At 40.4% G+C, this 19,984-nt stretch overlaps 1 protein-coding gene across 3 annotated transcripts in view; it reads left to right on the forward strand.

Annotated features, from left to right (window-relative positions):
- The window catches only part of FRMD6 (FERM domain containing 6), an 80,480-nt gene that overhangs the window by 51,520 nt on the left and 8,976 nt on the right, over positions 1-19,984 (forward strand). For 2 of the 3 annotated variants that reach the window (XM_025870050.2, XM_073895218.1), the window contains 8 exons: positions 15-118; positions 1,311-1,387; positions 3,579-3,765; positions 6,926-7,081; positions 10,357-10,422; positions 11,502-11,570; positions 14,448-14,622; positions 18,675-19,010. In XM_025870050.2, the coding sequence (XP_025725835.1) occupies positions 15-118; positions 1,311-1,387; positions 3,579-3,765; positions 6,926-7,081; positions 10,357-10,422; positions 11,502-11,570; positions 14,448-14,622; positions 18,675-19,010 (1,170 nt within the window). The remainder of the gene's footprint in view (positions 1-14; positions 119-1,310; positions 1,388-3,578; positions 3,766-6,925; positions 7,082-10,356; positions 10,423-11,501; positions 11,571-14,447; positions 14,623-18,674; positions 19,011-19,984) is intronic. The other variant, XM_025870051.2, reaches the window with a different exon arrangement.

The following is a 19,984-nucleotide window of genomic DNA, read 5'->3' on the forward strand; positions in this document are numbered from 1 at the left end:
TTTTTAATGTGCAGATAATGAACATGTCTATATGGAGTTGTCACAAAAGCTGTATAAATATTGTCCAAAAGAATGGAAGAAAGAAGCCAGCAAGGTACGACAATACGAAGTCACTTGGGTGAGATTACATTTATAAGCAAAATTATTTTGATTTTTTAAAAGGTTTATTTTAGCTATTATACATTAGAAAAATATTAAATTTTAAAATTTTAATTCACAAAAATATGAAGTAGAGCATGGGAAAGGGAAATGAATTATAAGTTCCAAAATGCCATGTTGATGAAGTGTTAATAATTTATTGCATATAACAGTAGATTTTAGGTATCTGCTTAAATAGGGGTACCTGGGTGGCTCAGTCGGTTGAGTGTATGTCTTAGGCTCAGGTCTTGATCCCAGGGTCCAGGGAGCAGGGAGCCTGCTTCTCCCTCTGCCTGCCACTCCCTCTGCTTGTGCTCTCACCCTGTCAAATAAATAAATAAAATCTTAAAAAAAAAAAAGATAATCTGCTTAAATAATGTTTGATAATAACTTTTTAGTAATTTGGAGATAATGCTTTGAAATGAAAACCATGGAAAAAATATTCCTTTTGTGGTTATATTAGCTGTCAAAACTGATGTTCTAGAAGTTATTAGTAATTTTTGAATCTACTTTTACTATACTTACCTTTGATACTTTGTTACTTTATTGTACTGGTGGTGCTTTTATTTAGTAAACATTAATTCCATTTACATGGGAGATCATTCAGAGGGAATTTACCTAGTGTTTCCAGGATCACCGTAGTAAATCAGGAATAAATCCCTAGTGTCTAATCCTAGATCCTCCAGTTTGTGTTTTAAGAATTCTTGGAATAAACGGAAGCCTACTTGAAAGCCAACTACAAAGTAAGGCACATTAAAGTCTAAATAAACAAACAGCATATTAGAATTTGGTATGTGGAATGTCAGAGGAACAAGAGAACATTTGTAATGAGGAGCAAATGGTCACCACAGGGGATAGAGCTGAGAGAGGAGCTGGATCTCAACTAGAAATTTCCACTGGTATTTATTTTTATCTTCCCTTATGTTGTCATTGGCCTTACAGTGAATGAGTATATGCTGATGCTTTATAACTTCCCAGTTTTGCATGAACTTGGTATCTATATGGGACAGTTGTCTGCCCTCTGCCAGTCACCACCGCCCCCCCCATTAGAAATAGATAAAACCTTTCACGATTTAAAAACTATCTTGTAAATAATGGTATTTGGTTGCTTTTGAAACCCCTTTTTGTAGTAACTAAAAATAGCTTGCTTTTTATATGTGTCTTTGTTTTAGGGTATTGACCAATTTGGACCTCCTATGATCATTCACTTCCGCGTGCAGTACTATGTGGAAAATGGCAGATTGATCAGGTATGAGAACAGGGATTCTAAACTTTTACTTTCCCGTAGCACTCACCTTCTAACATACCAAATAAAGTCCTCATGTTTGTTTGTTTCCACCTGCTATGATATAAATTCCAAAAGAACAAGGATTTAAAAAAAAAAAAATCTTTCTGTATGCTCATGTATCCTCAGTTCCTAGAACAGAGGTTCAGTAGACAATAAATATTTGTTGAATGAATGAATGATAATGTTAGACTATTAATGAAAATGTTAACAATATCACTGCCTCCCATTTTCTATACTCCACGTTTTTGATAACAAATCAGTCAACAAAAAGGTGTTTCATTCAAGAAGGAACTAGCATTTTTGTGAAGAATAGAGAAACTAAAGGATTATATTCTTTGGTAGGGTGGGAAGTAGTAGGGCAAGCAAGCAAGAACTCTCTCCTATAAAAATGCATGGTGTTTATACAGCCTGGTTTTCTTTTCACCTTCGGGGTCATGCTTCTGTTCTTGGCAGTAGTTTTAAAGCTGAGATTACACCCAATGGAGGTATCCTGTGAGAATCTTAGATGGAGTTTGGCAAGGGCAGGTAATTGATTCTTTTTCTGGAGGTTGGTGCATGAACAATACTATGCTCGTGATACAAACTCAGAATTTACCATCTCAGAAGCTAAGTTTATCATTTGTGTAGGAGGATTCAGTGCCAGGAAACTTTCAGAGGTGGTTTTGTTGGCTGATAGAGAAAATGGTGAACTCTCTTTTACTTATTTATTTTTAAACTCTGAGAAACCCCATGTAAAAGAGACAAAGATACATTTGGCTAATGAGTTATATGTGAGGTTTGCTCTTATTAATACTTGTATTTTTGCCATGTGTAATTTTAAAAGTAAAAAATATTAGCGCATAAATAATTTTTTTAAAGGCTAAGAAACTTTTTTAGTTTTTCCGAGTTTATGTAAAATTTTTACTCAATTTACCTACTAAGTATGGAATGTGCTGAAAAGAAGCAAAATATATTATTTAGCCACTAATTAACCCCCTGGGACTAATGAATGTTTCATTCATCCATGTACTTCTTTTCCCCAGGGATGAACTAGTCCAAACACTGTGTGGTCAGCATTATAAAAAGAAGTGCTCTGAAAAATATTCTGTCCCGAGGGGGAAAAAATTACATAAATGCCTTATTTTTAAACTCTTCATACTTAAACACCATCTTAGTAGAAATCAACTCATGTTTTTATTGTCATCAGCTAATAAGCTATGAATTTCAGATAAACATTCGATCTAAAATAATAGGAAGGCAAATAAATTCCTTAAACACACACACACACACACACACACACACCCTTTTTTTTTTCTTGCATTTTTACTTTGATCACAAAGGCATCTCATTTGCCTGTGACATTTTTTGGAACTTGACCATGTTTTCCCCCAGTCAGCACTTCTTATTCAACGTATTTAATGGGAACTATATTTATTTCTGACCTCAACAGATTGTAATGAGTGCATTATTAGTATTTCCATTTGTGAGGAGTATCATGATTGTCATAACATGTGCATATAAAACCACACCCATAAAGTAACATCCACTTAAAAAAAAGAGAGAGAGACTTAAGGCAAGCTTTTTTATTTCATTCATTCAGAGAAAGAAAAAAACAAAACAAAACTCTATAGTTAAATTTTTTTTAAATGGACATATAAACAGAAATATTTTTAAAAGGGCCTTAGAGTATTTGTAAACAAACCAAAACAGAACGGCAAAACACGAGAGCCGGGATTGTCGCCTCAGATTTGTCCTTGCTTATGGTGTACGTGCAGCATTATTGCAGCAAAATAATTTTAATGCAGACAACAAATGCCTAGGCTTCTATACTAATCCTTGTTCAATGCAAGGTTTACCATATTGCTGTGGAATGATTCAGACCTTGTTTCCATTCTCTGAATGAATCAAATGGTATAGGCCTCAGGAAATGGTAAGTGTGCTGTTGGGTAGTCTGACTTGGAGTTCTGCCTCCCTGTGACCTGGGTGAGGCAGCAATCAGGTATTAGATACAGCCCTCCCCCCTTTTCTCCAAGGAGTTGGGGCGGGGAGGGAGGAAGAAGGAGCAGAAACAGAGGAGCTCTTGTCAGCAGATGGATAGCAGGATTTGGGTTCTGTTTACATGCCATCGGATTGTCCCATCAAATGTGAGTTCGGTTTTCTTTTCTTTTCCTAGTGACAGAGCGGCAAGATACTATTATTACTGGCACCTGAGAAAACAAGTGCTTCATTCTCAGTGTGTGCTCCGAGAAGAGGCCTATTTCCTGCTGGCCGCCTTTGCCCTGCAGGCTGATCTTGGGAACTTCAAAAGGAATAAGCACTATGGAAAGTACTTTGAGCCAGAGGCTTACTTCCCGTCCTGGGTAGGCACTGTTTTCAAATTTTAAAGTGTTTTCTCTAGCACATTTCTGGTTCATTATGCTGCTACTCGTGTTGCTTCAAGAAACGGGAACCCAGATGTTTGTGGCCAGTAAAACCTTTCATGATGCCCAAATACAAATTTAACACTTGAGAGCTCTGTACACATGGATCTCTTGATATATTTGATCTGCTCCTTCTAGTTAATGGGGAAGAGGATTGCTGTCCGTCCTAAATATGGTGCATCTTGGAAGTTGACAGCCTTGTTTTGGCATTTGCATTGTCTTTACTTTCTCCTATGTTAGTCAAGCTTCATTTTCTTTCCTTTGGAGGGAGAAAAAACATGACTCTTTAAAAAGTGAGATCATTGACAACTTTTCCTGTGTTGAGAAAACAAATATAAGTAAACTCCTTGCTCTGACCTCCATCTCCTCCACTGCCAAGGGAGAAACCACGCCATGATGTCAGCAAGAAAATTTAGGTTATTCCAGCATGAACTGTCTCAGCTGTCCTTTCTCCACACAACCCTGCCCCTGTCTGTGCCCACCCTTCCTCCAGGTCTCTGCTGTCACTTGACTCTCTCCCACATCTCCGCATCGCGAGCCTCTGTTCTAACTTCTTCAGTCAGAACAGACAAAGCACATTTGGCTTGCCCCACTCATCCTCAGGAAGAAAGGAAAAAGCGAAAGAAGAGCTCCCGCTCTCGCCATCCCTTCTCAGTAAAGCCTCTTGAAAAAATAATGTGTATTTGATTTTTTACCTTGTTTATTTCCCACATGAACCCCTCAGCATGCTTCCATCTCGCCTTCCTTGCCTGCCACTCCACTCGTGGCGCTTTCCCTAAGGTCACTGGGATTGCCAGGTCCAGTGGACACTTTCCGCTTCTTTTCTCGGCTGCATCTGACACGTAACCGCTCTCATCCTGGAGATCTCATCCAAATGAACGCTTTTTGACAACCACCTACGTGCTGGCAACTCCCAAATCTGTTTCTCTCCCTCTTGACCATTAGATAGCTGTTTACCCATAGGCACCTCAAACTCGGGATGCCCCAAATCAAATTCACGTTTCCCCACCTCCACTCTGTGTACTCCTTCCGCTGTGTTCCTGTCTCAGCTAGTGGCGCTGCCGTCCCCCCAGTCACCCAGAAGCTTGAGAGTCGTACAGATCTCTCCCCATCACCCTTCTTTTTCCCTGCCCTCTCCAGGCAACTGGAGCATCCTCTAACATAAAACACTTGATCACCCATCACCCAGCTTAAGAAATAAAATTCTCTTGAACTTTTTCTGTGGTTGACTTGCTAAATGTTTATCGTGTGCCGGACCCATCATCCCATCTCCCAGGTTTCAGCTCTTGTCAGGGCTCAGCAGCACTCCTGTGGGGCTTGTCTTTGCTTCAGTCTTTACAGCTTGCAGATGAGTTGATTTTGCTTCTGACTTAAACCTTCAGGGCCTCCCCTGTCACCTGCAGAGTGAAAGCCAGGCTCTCAGACATGACCGAGGAACTTCCCAGGATCTGATCTCTGCCAGTCTTTCCAGCTTCCTCTCTGGTTGTCCTGCACCTTGAATTTGATTCTCTGACAACATCCAGCAATTCCTGTGTCTCCACATGTCCTGTGGTGGTTCACACTTCTGGCCTTCCTTCTCAAGTTCCTTTAGCCAGTGAAACCCCTCTCCTTGTTTGACCTGGCGGACTCCCGTTCATCCTCCAAGACTGCTCAGCTGTAGTTCTCTCTGGGCAGACTGTCTAGCCCCCGCCTCTGGGCTCTGTCAGACCCTCGACATAGTGTTTTACATCTCCTTTTCAAATGATCTGTTTATCTTTTGCCTGCAGTAAGCTGTTTTTTTAGTATATTCTAAAGGACAGGCACAAATGTCACCTTTTCTGTTTCTTCAACATTTCACATTGAGGTGCTCCACCAAGTTTTTGTGGACTGATTGTCAGTGCTTCAGTTGTTAAAGAGAAACCACAGAAGGTGTCAAGCTTTTATATATCAGTGTCGGTGGAACCCAAATTAGCCCGTATTTCATTCCCTAGTTGTTGTCAGGTACTCACTGAATCTTCGTCCTTTAAATCCGAGCTCCCCGCCCGGGTGCCACAGCCTCCAGAGTGCTGAGATCCGAGTTTCTTTAGTGTTTGGGATCACCAAAGCCACCTACTTCAGTGCCCTTACAAATACTATTTTCTGTGTGCTCTTTGACCTGAGGAAGTTTGACAGTTGCTCACTTAGGTGATCTCCGTGTAAAAGGAGTCTAGAAGGAAAAATTTAACTTTGAGTTCTCAGCAGAACATCTTAAATGGCCAGTAATTGATCACGTTTCCTTCAGTAGGAAGAAACACAATGTCAGTATCTATAAAAACATTTTTGAACTAAAAATCCTTTAATTTTTTTTATTCTGATGATTTTAAGCACTACTCTTTTTGCTCTCGCATAATTCTTATTTTATAATCCTCATGAAATCAGCTGAGACTTTGAACTAATCAACACCTTTCTCTTAGCCTGCAGCTAGGTGATGACTACTATATATTTTGGGCATTGAAAGGCTCAGGCTACTGTCCCATGAAAACCTGAGCCACGGTGAATTGCAATAAATGCTTGAATGAAATTGTTTTCTCACAAGTATTCAGATAGAGTGTTCATATCAGCCTTTTATGCAAAAACCAAAAATGTTTCAGAGAATTCCTCCCAGTCCCCTGCCTTCTTTGGATTAACATTTAGAACCTCCCACTCTGTGGCTGTAATTTTAGAAGAGTTAAGTAGGATCCAGAACCTGAAGATGTGTTGACAGTCAGTGTATTGCATGGTACCAATCATTTTGCAAGTATAAACAGTGATGTGTACAAAATTTTGCAAGTTCGCATGGTTTTTTTTTTTTTCTTGGTGAGTTTAAAGCCAAGAGAACATATTTTTCTCATTTCTTGTGATTTTTCTTCTCACATATGCAGTACTACAGCTAAATTGAATTTGTAGCTTATAGTATTAGCTGATTCAGCCTAGTAACATACCAGATGGTGAAAACAGAATAAAAGTGGGAAATTTCCTACTGGAAATTAGCCAGTTTACGTGGCCTCTTTCAGGTTCTTGTCCTTTCATCATTTTGGGGATGAGGGTAGAACTTCCATCCCTCCAACAAATGTTGCATTGCATACCCATTGTGTCCCAACAGGTTGTTTCCAAGAGAGGGAAGGACTACATCCTGAAGCACATTCCAAACATGCACAAAGATCAGTTTGCACTGACAGCTTCCGAGGCTCATCTTAAATACATCAAAGAGGCCGTCCGGCTGGATGATGTTGCTGTGCATTACTACAGATTGTATAAGGTACAAAACTGTAGTGTGTCTGCAGCTTCTGAGGAAAAAATACCTTCTCAATTACAAGAAGCTTTTATTAAAATTTGTCATTTCATTTTTTAATGGGATTTTTATTTTTAAGTTTTTTTTTAAGATCTTTTTGAGAGAGAGCAAGAGCACACAGGTGCACAGGCATGGTGGGGAGGGGCAGAGGGAGAGGGGGAGAGAGAATCCTGAACAGATTCCACCCTGAGCGTGGGAGCCCTACACGGGGCTCAGTTTCATGACCCTGAGATCACAGCCTGAGCTGAAACCAAGAGTCGGACACTTAAGCGACTGTGCCACCCAGGTGCCCCATTAAAGGGCTTTAAAAAAAGAAAAAAAAAAGTTTCATGTGAACTGTTATCATAGGTTAGTCTTGGAGTTGTTGATGCTTTTCCTCAGGCCTGGGAACACGATGGAATCTTTCTGTAATGGTTCTAATATTGAGATAACAAGTGGCTTCAGATTGTGAATCTAGCTTTTCAGTGATTATAAAATAGTTATTTTTCTCTTTTCCAAATCTGCATGTCTGTCTTGGGGACTAACATTTGCAATTTGTTTGATCAGTAATTTTTAATATTCCTCAAAGTGAAGCCATACGTGCATTGTATCCATTAATAAGAAGAACCACCACAACAGCTAATGATTATTGAGTATTATTTCCATGGGGCACACTTGATTTTCTTTTTTAAATTCTCACAATTCTGTAAGATAGAAACTGTGATATTCATTTTACAGATGAGGAAACAGACCAAAGAGCATGAAACTAGCAAGTGGCAGAGCCAGAATTCAACCCAGGTCTGCCTGACTAAAGGAATTTATGGATAAAAAGTGTTTAAAACAGTGCCCAGCACATGTTAGGCATGATGTTCGGCTGTTAGCGTTATCACTGTTACTGTTATGCTCCTTATTACTTTAATACACTTTGTGGTAAGATTAACATTACTGGACCATTGGAGGCTGGACTATAGTTTGGCTGTGTTACTGGGAAATCTTCCTGGCTGGTTCAGAAAACTTAATAAGGTACCAAAGAATGGTATTTTTTTTTTTTTTCTCACTTCCATGCCCAAGAGATGCATTGTTAATGTCCTGTCATCCTTGAGAGGCATACTTGAGTTCCATAGGAGCTCTTTGGCCAAATTCCTGAAGGACTGAATTGTTATTTCTTTTTTTCCTTAAGAGATTTCATTTGTGACACCTCAGTTTATATGAGAAAATGCAAGTAAATGACATTTGACGATCGTTTGTATTTTAAAAATGTACTGGAAGTATGAATGGTGTATAAGAAAGAGTGTGGCTTTAGAGTCAGATATTAGAAACCCTGCATCACCACTATTATGGGATCCTGGGCAAATATAACTATAATCCTGGACCATCTATGAAGTGGGAAGGATTTTTTTTTTTTAAAGATTTTATTTATTTGACAGAGCACAAGCAGAGGGGGAGAGAGGGAGAAGCAGGCTCCCTGCTGAGCAAGGAGCCCGATGTGGGACTCGATCCCAGGACCTTGGGATCATGACCCGGGCCGAAGGCAGCCACTTAACTGACTGAGCCACCCAGGCATCCCAGAAGTGGGAAGGATTCTATACAGTTCACAAGTTTGGGAAAATTCTGTGAGATGGTTGAATCCGAAATGACCAGGTGGAATGTCTGGCACATTAATCGGTGCTCAGTAAATATCAGCTGCTTCTTATTTGATAGTAAAACAGTATTTTAAAGAATCCTGTTAAGAATCCTTTAGTAAATTATCCCCAGTTTATCTTTCGTGTACAAATTAATCTTTTATTTGCTTACAGTGTGGTACTTCTGCATGGCATAGAAAATGACCCTCTTACCTGCTTAAAACAAGATAATAATAATGTAACTGAATGAAGTGAGGAAACAGATACTGGGCAGAGTTTTCATTCTTTACAGAAATAAAGTGGCCATTAAAATATGGGCAGAGTTTTCATTCTTCAGAGAAATCAAGAAGTCATTAAAACTGCTTCATTTAAGACCTGCTTGTAAAGTGGAAATAGAGTAGAGAGAGGACAGGAAACATTCTGGGAAAAGAAACTTCTGAGTCCCTTTCTCAGTAACGCACACCTTGTGCCTGCCCAGCCAGCATTTTTATGAGCACAGTCTTATTTCCGAAAGCAATCAGAGTAGCCTTGAGGAGGAAATTGACCTAAACTCACAGTGATAGATTGGTTTCTTCCATTAAACCTATACTGTATGTGCCTTTCTTGATGTTAAAACATATTCGTTGGAAAAAAACCAGCCCAAATAGTGAAAATAGGCCTTGAGGATGCATTTTCTAAACACATATCTTCCCATGTTCATGGGAAAACTGGCACTAAATATACTCATTTATTTTTATTGAGGAAACTCATAATGAAAATATTTTAGTTACTTAGTAATTTTATCTTCTGTTTTGAACTTCATACCTTATATCCCGTTATTACAGGTAAGCACTTAAAAGACGTGGCCCAATTTCAGAGTACATTTAAAATTCAGAGAACATTTCAGGAATTTTTTTTTCCCATATGCTCATTGTAATTTATTTTTTTATAGTTTATGGTTTAGCTAGTAGAATGGATATCGTATTATATGCAAATGATGAATCACTGAACTCTGCCTCTGAAACTAATAATACAATATATGTTAATTAATTGAATTTAAGTAAAATAAAATTTAAAAAAAGGTATATCATATTGGCAAGTGATAATTGAATTTCTTAGAAATAAGTATTTTCTTTCCAAACTGAATATAAAGCCTTTCAGCCTTTTATCCTCATGAGATGACAACCTTAAATATTTAGGCTTGCCTATGATTTTGGCTTCAGAGCTGGAGAGTTACACGGTTTGAAACCTATAAAATCTAGTGCATTTCAGAATATAACTATGACATTATATTCAAAATTCTAACCTCTGAGAAAAGGTAGAAAGCTAAAAAAAAAAAATAAGCAGCAAACATAGTCTTGTTTATCAGAGTTTTCAATAATGTAATTTAGAATATTGTCAGATATGAGAGTGTATATAATATAGTGAAAATGCTTTGAAATCTCAGTGGTTTAAAAAGTAGAATATACCATTATTGATTTAATATATACTCATGATTTTCTTAAAGCTTATAGTAAAGTAGAGATGCATAAAGATGAGTGAAGTTATTTTAAGTCACAAACTTTCTAATCCTGGGATTTCTCCTTCTGTTTTTCTTCTTTGGTGCTTAATTGTCCATTATACAAGAAAAACATACTTTTTCATATGATTTTATTTCTATAGGATAAAAGGGAAATTGAAGCTTCTCTGACCCTTGGATTGACCATGCGGGGAATACAGATTTTTCAGGTTAGTAAACGAGAAATAAGTGTCAAATGGTATCTACTATGTCTTAACATTGGCATTGCACCTGCCTGGTCCTTTGATAGGTTCACTGGTTCATTTCTGGCCATTGATTGATCATTACTTCATATTTGTCCAGTACAGATGTGAATGATGTAGGATAGATGAAGCAATACAGTCCAAACCTCAACAGTAGTAAGTCCTCCAGAACAGAAAATAATAAGCCAAAGATTGGCCCAGGTGCATCACTAATAGATCCTTAATATCCAGACATTCTTCTTTGTGGGTATTAATTTTATTTTTTTTTTAAGATTTTATTTATTTATTTGACAGAGAGAGACACAGTGAGAGAGGGAACACAAGCAGGGGGAGTGGGAGAGGGAGAAGCAGGCTTCCCGCGGAGCAGGGAGCCCAATGCGGGGCTCGATCCCAGGACCCTGGGATCATGACCTGAGCTGAAGGCAGACGCTTAACGACTGAGCCACCCAAGTGCCCCATGTGGGTATTAATTTTAAATATTCTCTTTTATCCTCTGGAGCATTATAACTGTGCAAAGAAAAAAATGATATTTTAATACAGTGCCAGACCAGACATTTTAATTTCCATTACACTTTTCTGATAAAGTCTGTCCCTTGAATAAGTAATAACTGTCACACTTTTGCAGGCGGGATAGTATTATCCTACAGCCATCAACAGGGGAGAGAGAATGCCTCTTTCTGTGAGACCAAGGAGAATATAAGGATCTCTTATCTTTGGTTTAGGCAGATATCCAGTTATGAAAGTCTAAATGCCTTTTCTCATCTCTTGAATGCCTGAGTCTTGGACTTTTTATTTAAATTTAGGGATAGGCTCAAAGGGAAAAGATTACCTTGAAAGACCAGTTAATGCAGTCACTCAGGAACCCAGAGCTACAGTTTGGTATCACTAATCTTTTAATTACTGTCTGAACATCTCCAAAGAGAGTTGAGGACCCCTTTCAGATTTTAATTACCACATTTTAGTTTTCCAGGAGAGAAGTTACAGCCATTGTAGAGTGTCTGGCATTTTCCTCCATAACTCTGTATGCCTTATAACTTTTTCCACAGAATTTAGATGAAGAGAAACAGTTACTTTATGATTTCCCCTGGACAAATGTTGGAAAGTTGGTGTTTGTGGTAAGTTTAAAATAAATGACTAAAGAAAAATAGCGCAGTTGTTTGTTTTGTGGATTTTTGTTGTTCCCTCTTTTGTTTTGTTTTTAAAAATATTGTCCCAGGCACAAAAGTTGGTATTTTTTTTAAGAAGTTGACAAAGAAGACAACTAGCTTTCTTATATTCTTATTATATGTGTTCTAATCCTTGCCACTCATCAGTAGTGAACCTAAAATTAAAGAATCTTATAGCAAAAAAGATTACTAATTTTAATTTGTGGGTCTGGGCCCCACTGCACTATCCTACGTTACTCTAGTTGCAGAAGAAATGTAAGTGGGGGGATGTGTAAGATGAGTTTATCAAACAGAATTATTTTTAAAAGCAAAGGGATCAGAAAACAGCCATAATCACAGGATAAATTATTCGTAGCATGGGGCTTGGCCAGTTCTTTTGGAAGTTACTTCTTTTGAGCAGAGAATAAAGACTGATATAACAAGATGTTTCTATTAGTATCTAACTCTTTGAAACTCATCATTATAAAGAAAGGTCTGTAGTTCTTAATAGGAAAAATGCTGTTATTTTTAGAATATTGAGAATAGTATCTTTTTTTTATTGAAAGAGCAAATTCATGATTTTTCCCAGCTGTTTCTCTACCTTGCCAGCTATATCTGGGTTTTGGTAGGGTTCAAAAAATTACAGTTAATAATATGTATATCTAGTGGTCATTAAAATCCATATTTTTTTCTTTGTTCAGAAATTGTTGGAAAACATGCACAAAGAAAGGAGGAAAATAAGGATTTGTACACATGTGCCTCTCTCCCATAAGGAAGATGACCCATATAAATAAAGGGCTGTATTGCCAAACAGCATTTGGGCACTGACTCCACACTGCCCTGTGAAGTCAAAAGACCTGTTCCTGACTTTACAGTATTTTAATTACTTGGGCACAGTTCAATCTGATTCCACTTTACTGATACATTGAATGGGGCCTGACCTGCCACCTCTTCACTTGTTCTCTCTCATCCAGGCCCTTTGTGAAAGAATCTGAGTGATATGAAAATGAGCAAATTATTACCCCACTTGTCCCTGTCGTGTCCCAAATTGAATAGTAATAAAATGCATTTATGGAATTCAGTGTTTTCGGGGTCCTGGACTCAGTGGTTCCTGAATTGAGTTGTGCATCAGCCTCATCTGAGGAGCTTAGGATAAACATTTCTGAGCCTCATCGTCCTCCCCTAAGAGATTTTTGATTCGGTGGGTGTGGGTTGGGGACCAGGCATCTATTCTGATGAATTTCCCGGATGATTCTTCTCATGGCCAGCCCAGTCCTGCCCAAGTTCTAGGACCTTGAGCAAGTTACTTAACCTGTGTGCCTTGGTTTCTTTGTTCCCAACTGGGGATAATTGGTCCTCCCCCATAGGCTTATTGTGAGGATTAAATGAGTTAATACCTGGCGAGTGCTCATTAAGTGGCAGTTCTTACCGTCCTGGCATTGGGATCCACTGGTGGTTCCTTTAAAATGAAAAGTCGAAGGGTGAGAACTCCATCCCCAACTGATATACACAAAGCCGTATTGTTTTGTATTGACTTTAAGTGTGTAGTTAGAAGATGCCTCCCTCTTTGTTTTACTTCCCCCTCTAGCTGAGAATTATTATGTCTGGAATATTCCTTTTTTTTTTTTTTTTAAAGATTTTATTTATTTATTTTGAGAGAGAGAGAGAGAGAGAATGAGAGAGAGCACGAGAGGGAAGAGGGTCAGAGGGAGAAGCAGACTCCCCGCTGAGCAGGGAGCCCGATGCGGGACCCGATCCCGGGACTCCAGGATCATGACCTGAGCCGAAGGCAGTCGCTTAACCAACTGAGCCACCCAGGCGCCCTGGAATATTCCTTTTGCAGTCCTGCTGCCATATTCATTAATAGGAGAGGTGAAGGAATTTATACTATCCCATAACTATAAGAAACTTTGCCAAACTCTCACCCTCAACTTATATTAAAGAACTTTATGTTAATGATCCCAGGCTTAAAGAATGAGATTCCTTATATCTCCACTGATAGAGATAATTTTATCTCTTCCTTTCTCGTCCCTCCAACTGTCCCTCTAGCTTCCAGCTCCCTCTTTTTTTTTTTTTTTTTTTTTTTTTTCACTGTATTCCCCTCGTGGGGCTTGAACTCACCATCCTGAGATCAAGAGTTGCATACTCTTACTGACTGAGTCAGCCAGGTACTCCCCCCCCCACCCCACCCCACCCCACCCATCCTCCCTCTTTGATCCAGCTAAAGAAGTTTTTCCATTTCTTTTCTTAACCCTAAATAGGAATTTGTAGTGTTTTCTATCAAAACTCCTTATTTCCTCCCCAGAGTTTATCACAAGCAATAGTTATTTTATGTGTTTATGTACCATCTCTCCCACCAGAATATCTCTCTGTGAAGATAGGGACCTTCTCTGTCCTAGTCACTCTCATTTTCTCAGTGACCAGCACAGTGTTTGGTACATAGTGTTTAACAAATATTTGAATGCATTATGCTTCTAGAATCTGTCATCTTGTTTGCTGAATTTGGGTGTTGGAATTGCATTTGAAGATGCTTTCATGATGGACCCTTCTCTTCTCTATTGTGTAAATGGCCCCACTAGCCAGAGAAACCGAAGATACTCCTCGACTGTCATACCCAGTCATTGTTTACCAGAAGACCCTGGCTAGACACTTCCCTGAATTTTTGGTAAACCTTGTCCCGTGACATTTTTGAATGGAAAAACAATTTATCTCTCAGTGAATTTTGAATGGAGCTTTCTACATCTAGTTCTGAGCCTGTAGTTTTCCTTACTAAAAAGACAGTGAAGGGGACCTTGGCTGATGGAGAGACTTCTCTTCCCAAATCCGACTTGTGCTTTCGCTCCACAGGGTAAGAAATTTGAGATTTTGCCAGATGGCTTGCCCTCGGCCAGGAAGCTCATCTACTATACAGGGTGCCCCATGCGCTCCCGACACCTCCTGCAGCTCCTCAGCAACAGCCACCGTCTCTACATGAATCTGCAGCCTGTGCTGCGCCACATCCGGAAGCTGGAGGAAAACGAAGGTATGGCGCAGCCTGGGGGGCAGGGGCGCAAATGATGCCTTTGCCGCCTGTGGCCCCTTACTCTTGAGAGCCCTGAAGAAGAGGCCCTGAGGGTTGGGCCTCTCCAGATTCAGAACAGCGTTCCTGTTCACATTTCATCACTGTCCTGGAAGACCAGGGTTAGCCTTGAGGCCCACCAGCCTTAGCACCTTTCCAGAATACCTGAGGTTATCCCTGTCATTTAGCTATCCCTGAGTACAGTCTCTTTAAAGTTTCCCCACACTTGCCTTGAAGACCCTTACAGAAAGCCACCACATGAAGGTGCACGGCCAAGGTTTATCTGCGACTCAGAGCACCTTGGAATCTGGAATTTTTTTCCAGTGCAATTATTCCTTAGATTAGAGTGACAGTAAAGGTGGGTGACAGAAATGTCTCCAGTCTCTCTTACAGACTGCCAGGAGGCCCCCAAGTCGAGGTGAGCAGAATGACAAAGGAGAAAGAAGTTTTCACTCGAGGATTTTATAAGCCAGTCCTATGAGGGCTTTGCTGAGACACAGAAAAGAGCAATCCATTTGGGGCCCCTGAAAAGGGGGACGAGTCATGGTAAGGAAGAGGAAGGCAGCAGACTTCAGCTCTGTAATATTAACCTGACAGCCCTTTATCTTGAGCTGTGGCACCCCAGGGTGACTCCATTTAACACAATCCAGCTTCTAATCCCCCCAAATGCTACTTTGCATATTTGCCTATTTTAATGCCTTCACTTTGTTTTGCAAATTCACGTTGTAGTAATTCTTATAATTCAGTTAGATTAGGTTAGGATATCTGCATGAACATTTGGATGCAGATTCATATCTTGGGTCCATGTCTGAAACAAATATTGACCTCTCAGACCCCACCTTTCCCACAGAAACCAGGCAAATACCTGTCCTCTTAACAAAAAACCTTACAGAGGTTTGCACATCTGATTGATTTCTCTCAAAAGCTATCTCTAACTGAGACACAGTTTGGAGATGCCATTGCATTTTAAGCAGCCATCAGAACATGAATCATCCCCCACTGTCTGCCACCAAACTGCTTCTGTCTTTGGAGAGAATTGGCATAACTGCCAGGTGTATTGGCTTCCTCTGCTGCCACACAGCCAGTTCCTCCCCACGGTGACTCATCAGTAGAACAGATACATCTCTCCAATGCTGACATGAATATCAGGAGGAATGAAGATGGGACAGAAGCACCAAGGAAACTTGTAAGAATAGGTGACCTCAGTATAGAGCCCATCATTTTTGCCAAATTGGCCACATTCCTAAGTGGCCAGCTTATAGGGCCTTGAGAAGTTTATTCCATGACCTTTGCCATCAGCATTTTAGTAAATTCTTATTTAGATGACCTTAAGGGGAGCGCTTTAGAGCCTGAGAGAATTCATGAACTTCCCTTACAGGTTCTAAGGTAAAATTACAAGGAATTTTCAGTTCTTCGAGGGCAGGGTTTTGTCTCTTACCATACACAGTACTACATGCATATTTGGGGGCTTACATGAGGAGGGCAATGAAGGAGTGATAAAGGTGTAAATTGGATTTTTTATTTGGATAAATGTAGATAGATTTGAGGGGACATCTCTCTTTTTCTTCTAAAGAAAACATACTTAGTTTCTTCTACTTAGAGATTCTTCTAGGTCTAAAGAAAACCTGAACTAAGTTTTTCTGGGCCAGCCTTGACCTGACTCCATTTATCTCATCCACACTTAAGGGCTTCATTTTTACAAGAAAACTCTTTTCCCAGTGTTCGTTTAGCAAAACAAACAAACAAAAAACCCAGCACAAAAAGAGACTGTATTTTCCTTTAATTTAGAGTCACCTTGTCTGAAATACTCTTTTAGCATTTTATAGTAGAAAATGATCACAAGAATTCTTCCATAGCATTAAAAGCTTTTGTCATGAGAAAGATTTTTTTAACCCAACTTGATTCAGCAGTTGGAGCTTATTCTTAGGTCTTATATCAAGAGGTCACACTGACTGCATTCTGTTCCAAAATCATATATAAAAAGCCTTGTGGTCTCTGGGCTTCTACAACAAAGGGAGTACAAGGAACACGAACATATCGATGATTTGTGCTGTTGACACCACTGATTACTAGGGAGGCGTGAGGGGTTCATTTTGAAGGTCTTAGAATAAATTTCAGAATTACGCAAACATTTCCTTCAGTTTGTAACAGAGGAGTGTGACACTTCTTAACTGTTTGCACTGGGTCTAAGTGATTCAGCCCTAAGAAGGGAACACTGGCCAGCCACATAGAACACCGAGGCTGCTCTGACACGTTGAGAGGAAGTAGACTTAGGCTAGGCTTCTATGAGGTAGAGAATAGGTTGGTGAGTGCTTATCTTCTGGTATACTAATAAATAGAGAGTAACTCTGATTGACTCTGAACCTCTGGGAAGTGTTGGGAGTAAAAGGGCTATTTGTAAAAAGGTAGAAAAGCTTTTAAGTTATTAGATCCATAATTCCCAATTGTCTTAGAATTTCCAGCACCCTAAAGAATTTTTTAGAAAACTATTTTCTCTTTGCTTTCCACCTTCCAAGTGCCCCATGGCTATTATTTTGAAACTACCGTGAATAGAAATTGTATGAGAATTTTGCAAACCCCTTTAGCTCTCCATCTTCATCTCAGCCACTGTAGCCTTCAGAAAATAGGAATCTTTAGAACCCAGGCTCACTCGGAAAGATGGATTGTAGATGATGCACGTGAGACTTGTCTCAGATGTGTGTGTGCTGGGCTGTGGTATCCAACCCCAGTCTGCTTTCCGTGTGGGCTATGCATACTCTCTGCTGTGGTGCAGCCTGATTCCTTAAAATTGATAGGAATGGCCGGGGCGCAAAAATGTACATTGCTTCCTGGAAAGCACATCTCTTTCTGCTGATGCTCCTTCCCTCTCTAGGGAGCCCGTGGTGATTATCCTTCAGAGTTGGATTTAGATATCAGGAGTGCAAGTGTTTTCACTTACCCAAGAAACAAGACAATTAAATCCATCAGTAGGCCCCCGAGAACCCAATTAGTCTACAAGTTAGCAGTTTCTGAAATAATATCAATTTAACCTTCCCCAAGTGCATTCTCCATCTTTAACATTGTTCTAATGTGTTATTTCTCATCAGTGTTAAGAAAACAAAGAATCTGAACTACTTCTCTCTGTTTTAAAATTTGGACCTGTAACGCAAAGGTATTATTGTATACCTGCAACTCAGTTGTGATTGGTGCTTTAATGTAATGGTTAGTTAAGCATTTGATAAAAGGGACTTTCTAATATGTCTTTGTGTTAAAGAATGGCACTGACCTATGAAAGAACAGTTTTATCAGTCAGGGGCCACACAGGTATAAATCACCAAATAGGTATCTATTATCTAAACAGATAATAAAGCCTCAGTAGTTCACCCCAGATGGAGAAAAGGAGTCTTCATTAATGAGAAACCGAATTTTAGAACTCTTTGGAAGAAATTTGCAGAAGAATAGTTCTATTTTAAATTATATTCAACAGTCAGAACTAAACTAATTACAGGCCAAATTGAATAAATAAAATCAATGGCAATTAGTATAATTATATTTCTTAAACAGTCTTCTATAGCAGTGCTTCTGAAATTATTTTAAAATTTCCAAGCCATTGTGGACTGATCTTCGGCATAATGCAAAATCACAACAGTGGCTGGCTTGGCGATGTCCCATCGCTCTAAAAACTTCTAAGTATTTATTCCCACTTACTGAAGCCATGTCACTGCGGACCCATAGCAGTTTGCAGTTTGCAGACAAGAGGTGGCCTGGCGACTCTACACGGAAGAGCACTTTTCTCCAGTTTTGAAGCTTTAAAACTCTTGGAGTAGTTCAAATACTCCCTCCGATCTGTTGTTCTGGCCGACACTCATTTGCAGTCTTCTTGAGTTGAGCTCCTGTTCCAATCCTCACCACCCCCCAGCCCCTAGATTCTGGGTGTGCAGTCCCCTGCTGCTTAGCCAGGTGACTCCCTTCAGCTCCCCGGCCGTCCGCTCTGTGTTGGTTGATTGTAAGGGCGTGCTGTGCTCCTCACCACGCAGAGAAGAAGCAGTACCGGGAGTCTTACATCAGTGACAGCCTGGACCTCGACGTGGACCAGCTGGAAAAGCGGTCCCGGGCCAGCGGGAGCAGCGCGGGCAGCGGGAAGCACAGGCGCCTGTCCCGGCACTCCACCGCCAGCCATAGCAGTTCCCACACCTCGGGCATCGAGGCGGACCCCAAGCCCCGGGACGCGGGCCCGGAGGACAGCTACTCCGGCAGCGCTGTCCACCGCAAGCTGAGAACCTGCAGCTCCATGACCAGCCACGGCAGCTCTCATACCTCCGGAGTGGAGAGCAGCGGCAAGGACCGGCTCGAGGAGGACTCGCAGGATGACGGTAAGCCGCTCACCGGGGCTCCCCCACTCGCAGCACTGCCCCGGCCTCGTATTGTTTTCGCATACTGGTTCTGGAGAATTGATATGTGGGGCGCTGCCAGGAAGTACTAGTAGACGAGAAGAGGGGTCTTGCATCCCCCACCCCGTGATCTGGTGGAGTTGCTTGTGTGGAGAAGAAAGCGTTCCTCTAGTGGTGATCCGTCGCGGCCACAGGCTTGGATGCTGGCGGATTCCGAGGCCTGGCGGTTTCTGTGAAGCAGAGTAGAGGTCAGTCAGCCCTGGGGCGCTCATGTCTGCGTTTCTGATTCCCAGATTAAAGAGGCATCGGTTAGGACAGCAGAGTAGATGCAGTGATAGTGACAGAAATGTCTTTGACTTTTTGCAGGGGAAAAAAATAAAAAAAAAGATTTGAGCCCAGGCCATTGGTTATTTAGTATTTCTTAAATTCCTCCTATGCAACTGGAAGTCTGGGAATATAAGAGAAATTAGCACCTGGCTGCTTAACTCTGTGTTAAGGAGATAAAACGAGACCTCCAGCCAAACTTAGCCTATGTGTGCATCCTTTTTATTATTTTTCTGCCTCGAGTGCTATAGCATTCAGGTTTGGGAAGAAGATACTGACATTATTAAGGACAAATGCAGCACATTTGCTTGGTTTGGTTACTATAGAATTCATGTGGACCTCAAATGAAGTCCCTAAAATGCCTTGTGAGTAGGCAGCAATGGGAAATGGGGAGCTTCGCAAACTACTCATTATGCTCTGGCCTTAGGCAAACAGCTTGTCAGTCTCAGTTTACCCTTTGTCATCTCAGCAAGGTGCTATAGCTCTTTTCCTTTTTTTTTAAATTTTTTTTAGGATTTAATTTATTATGTATTTTAGAGAGCACGTGCGAGTGTGAGCATGTACAAAGGGTGGAGCAGAGCGAGAGGGACAAACAGATTCAGGACTCGCTCTCACAAGCCTGAGATCAGGAC

This window comes from Callorhinus ursinus, unplaced genomic scaffold (assembly GCF_003265705.2).
Source record: "Callorhinus ursinus isolate GAN/ISIS: 27379988/994484 unplaced genomic scaffold, GSC_fseal_2.0 scaffold8, whole genome shotgun sequence".
Lineage (NCBI taxonomy): Eukaryota > Metazoa > Chordata > Mammalia > Carnivora > Otariidae > Callorhinus > Callorhinus ursinus.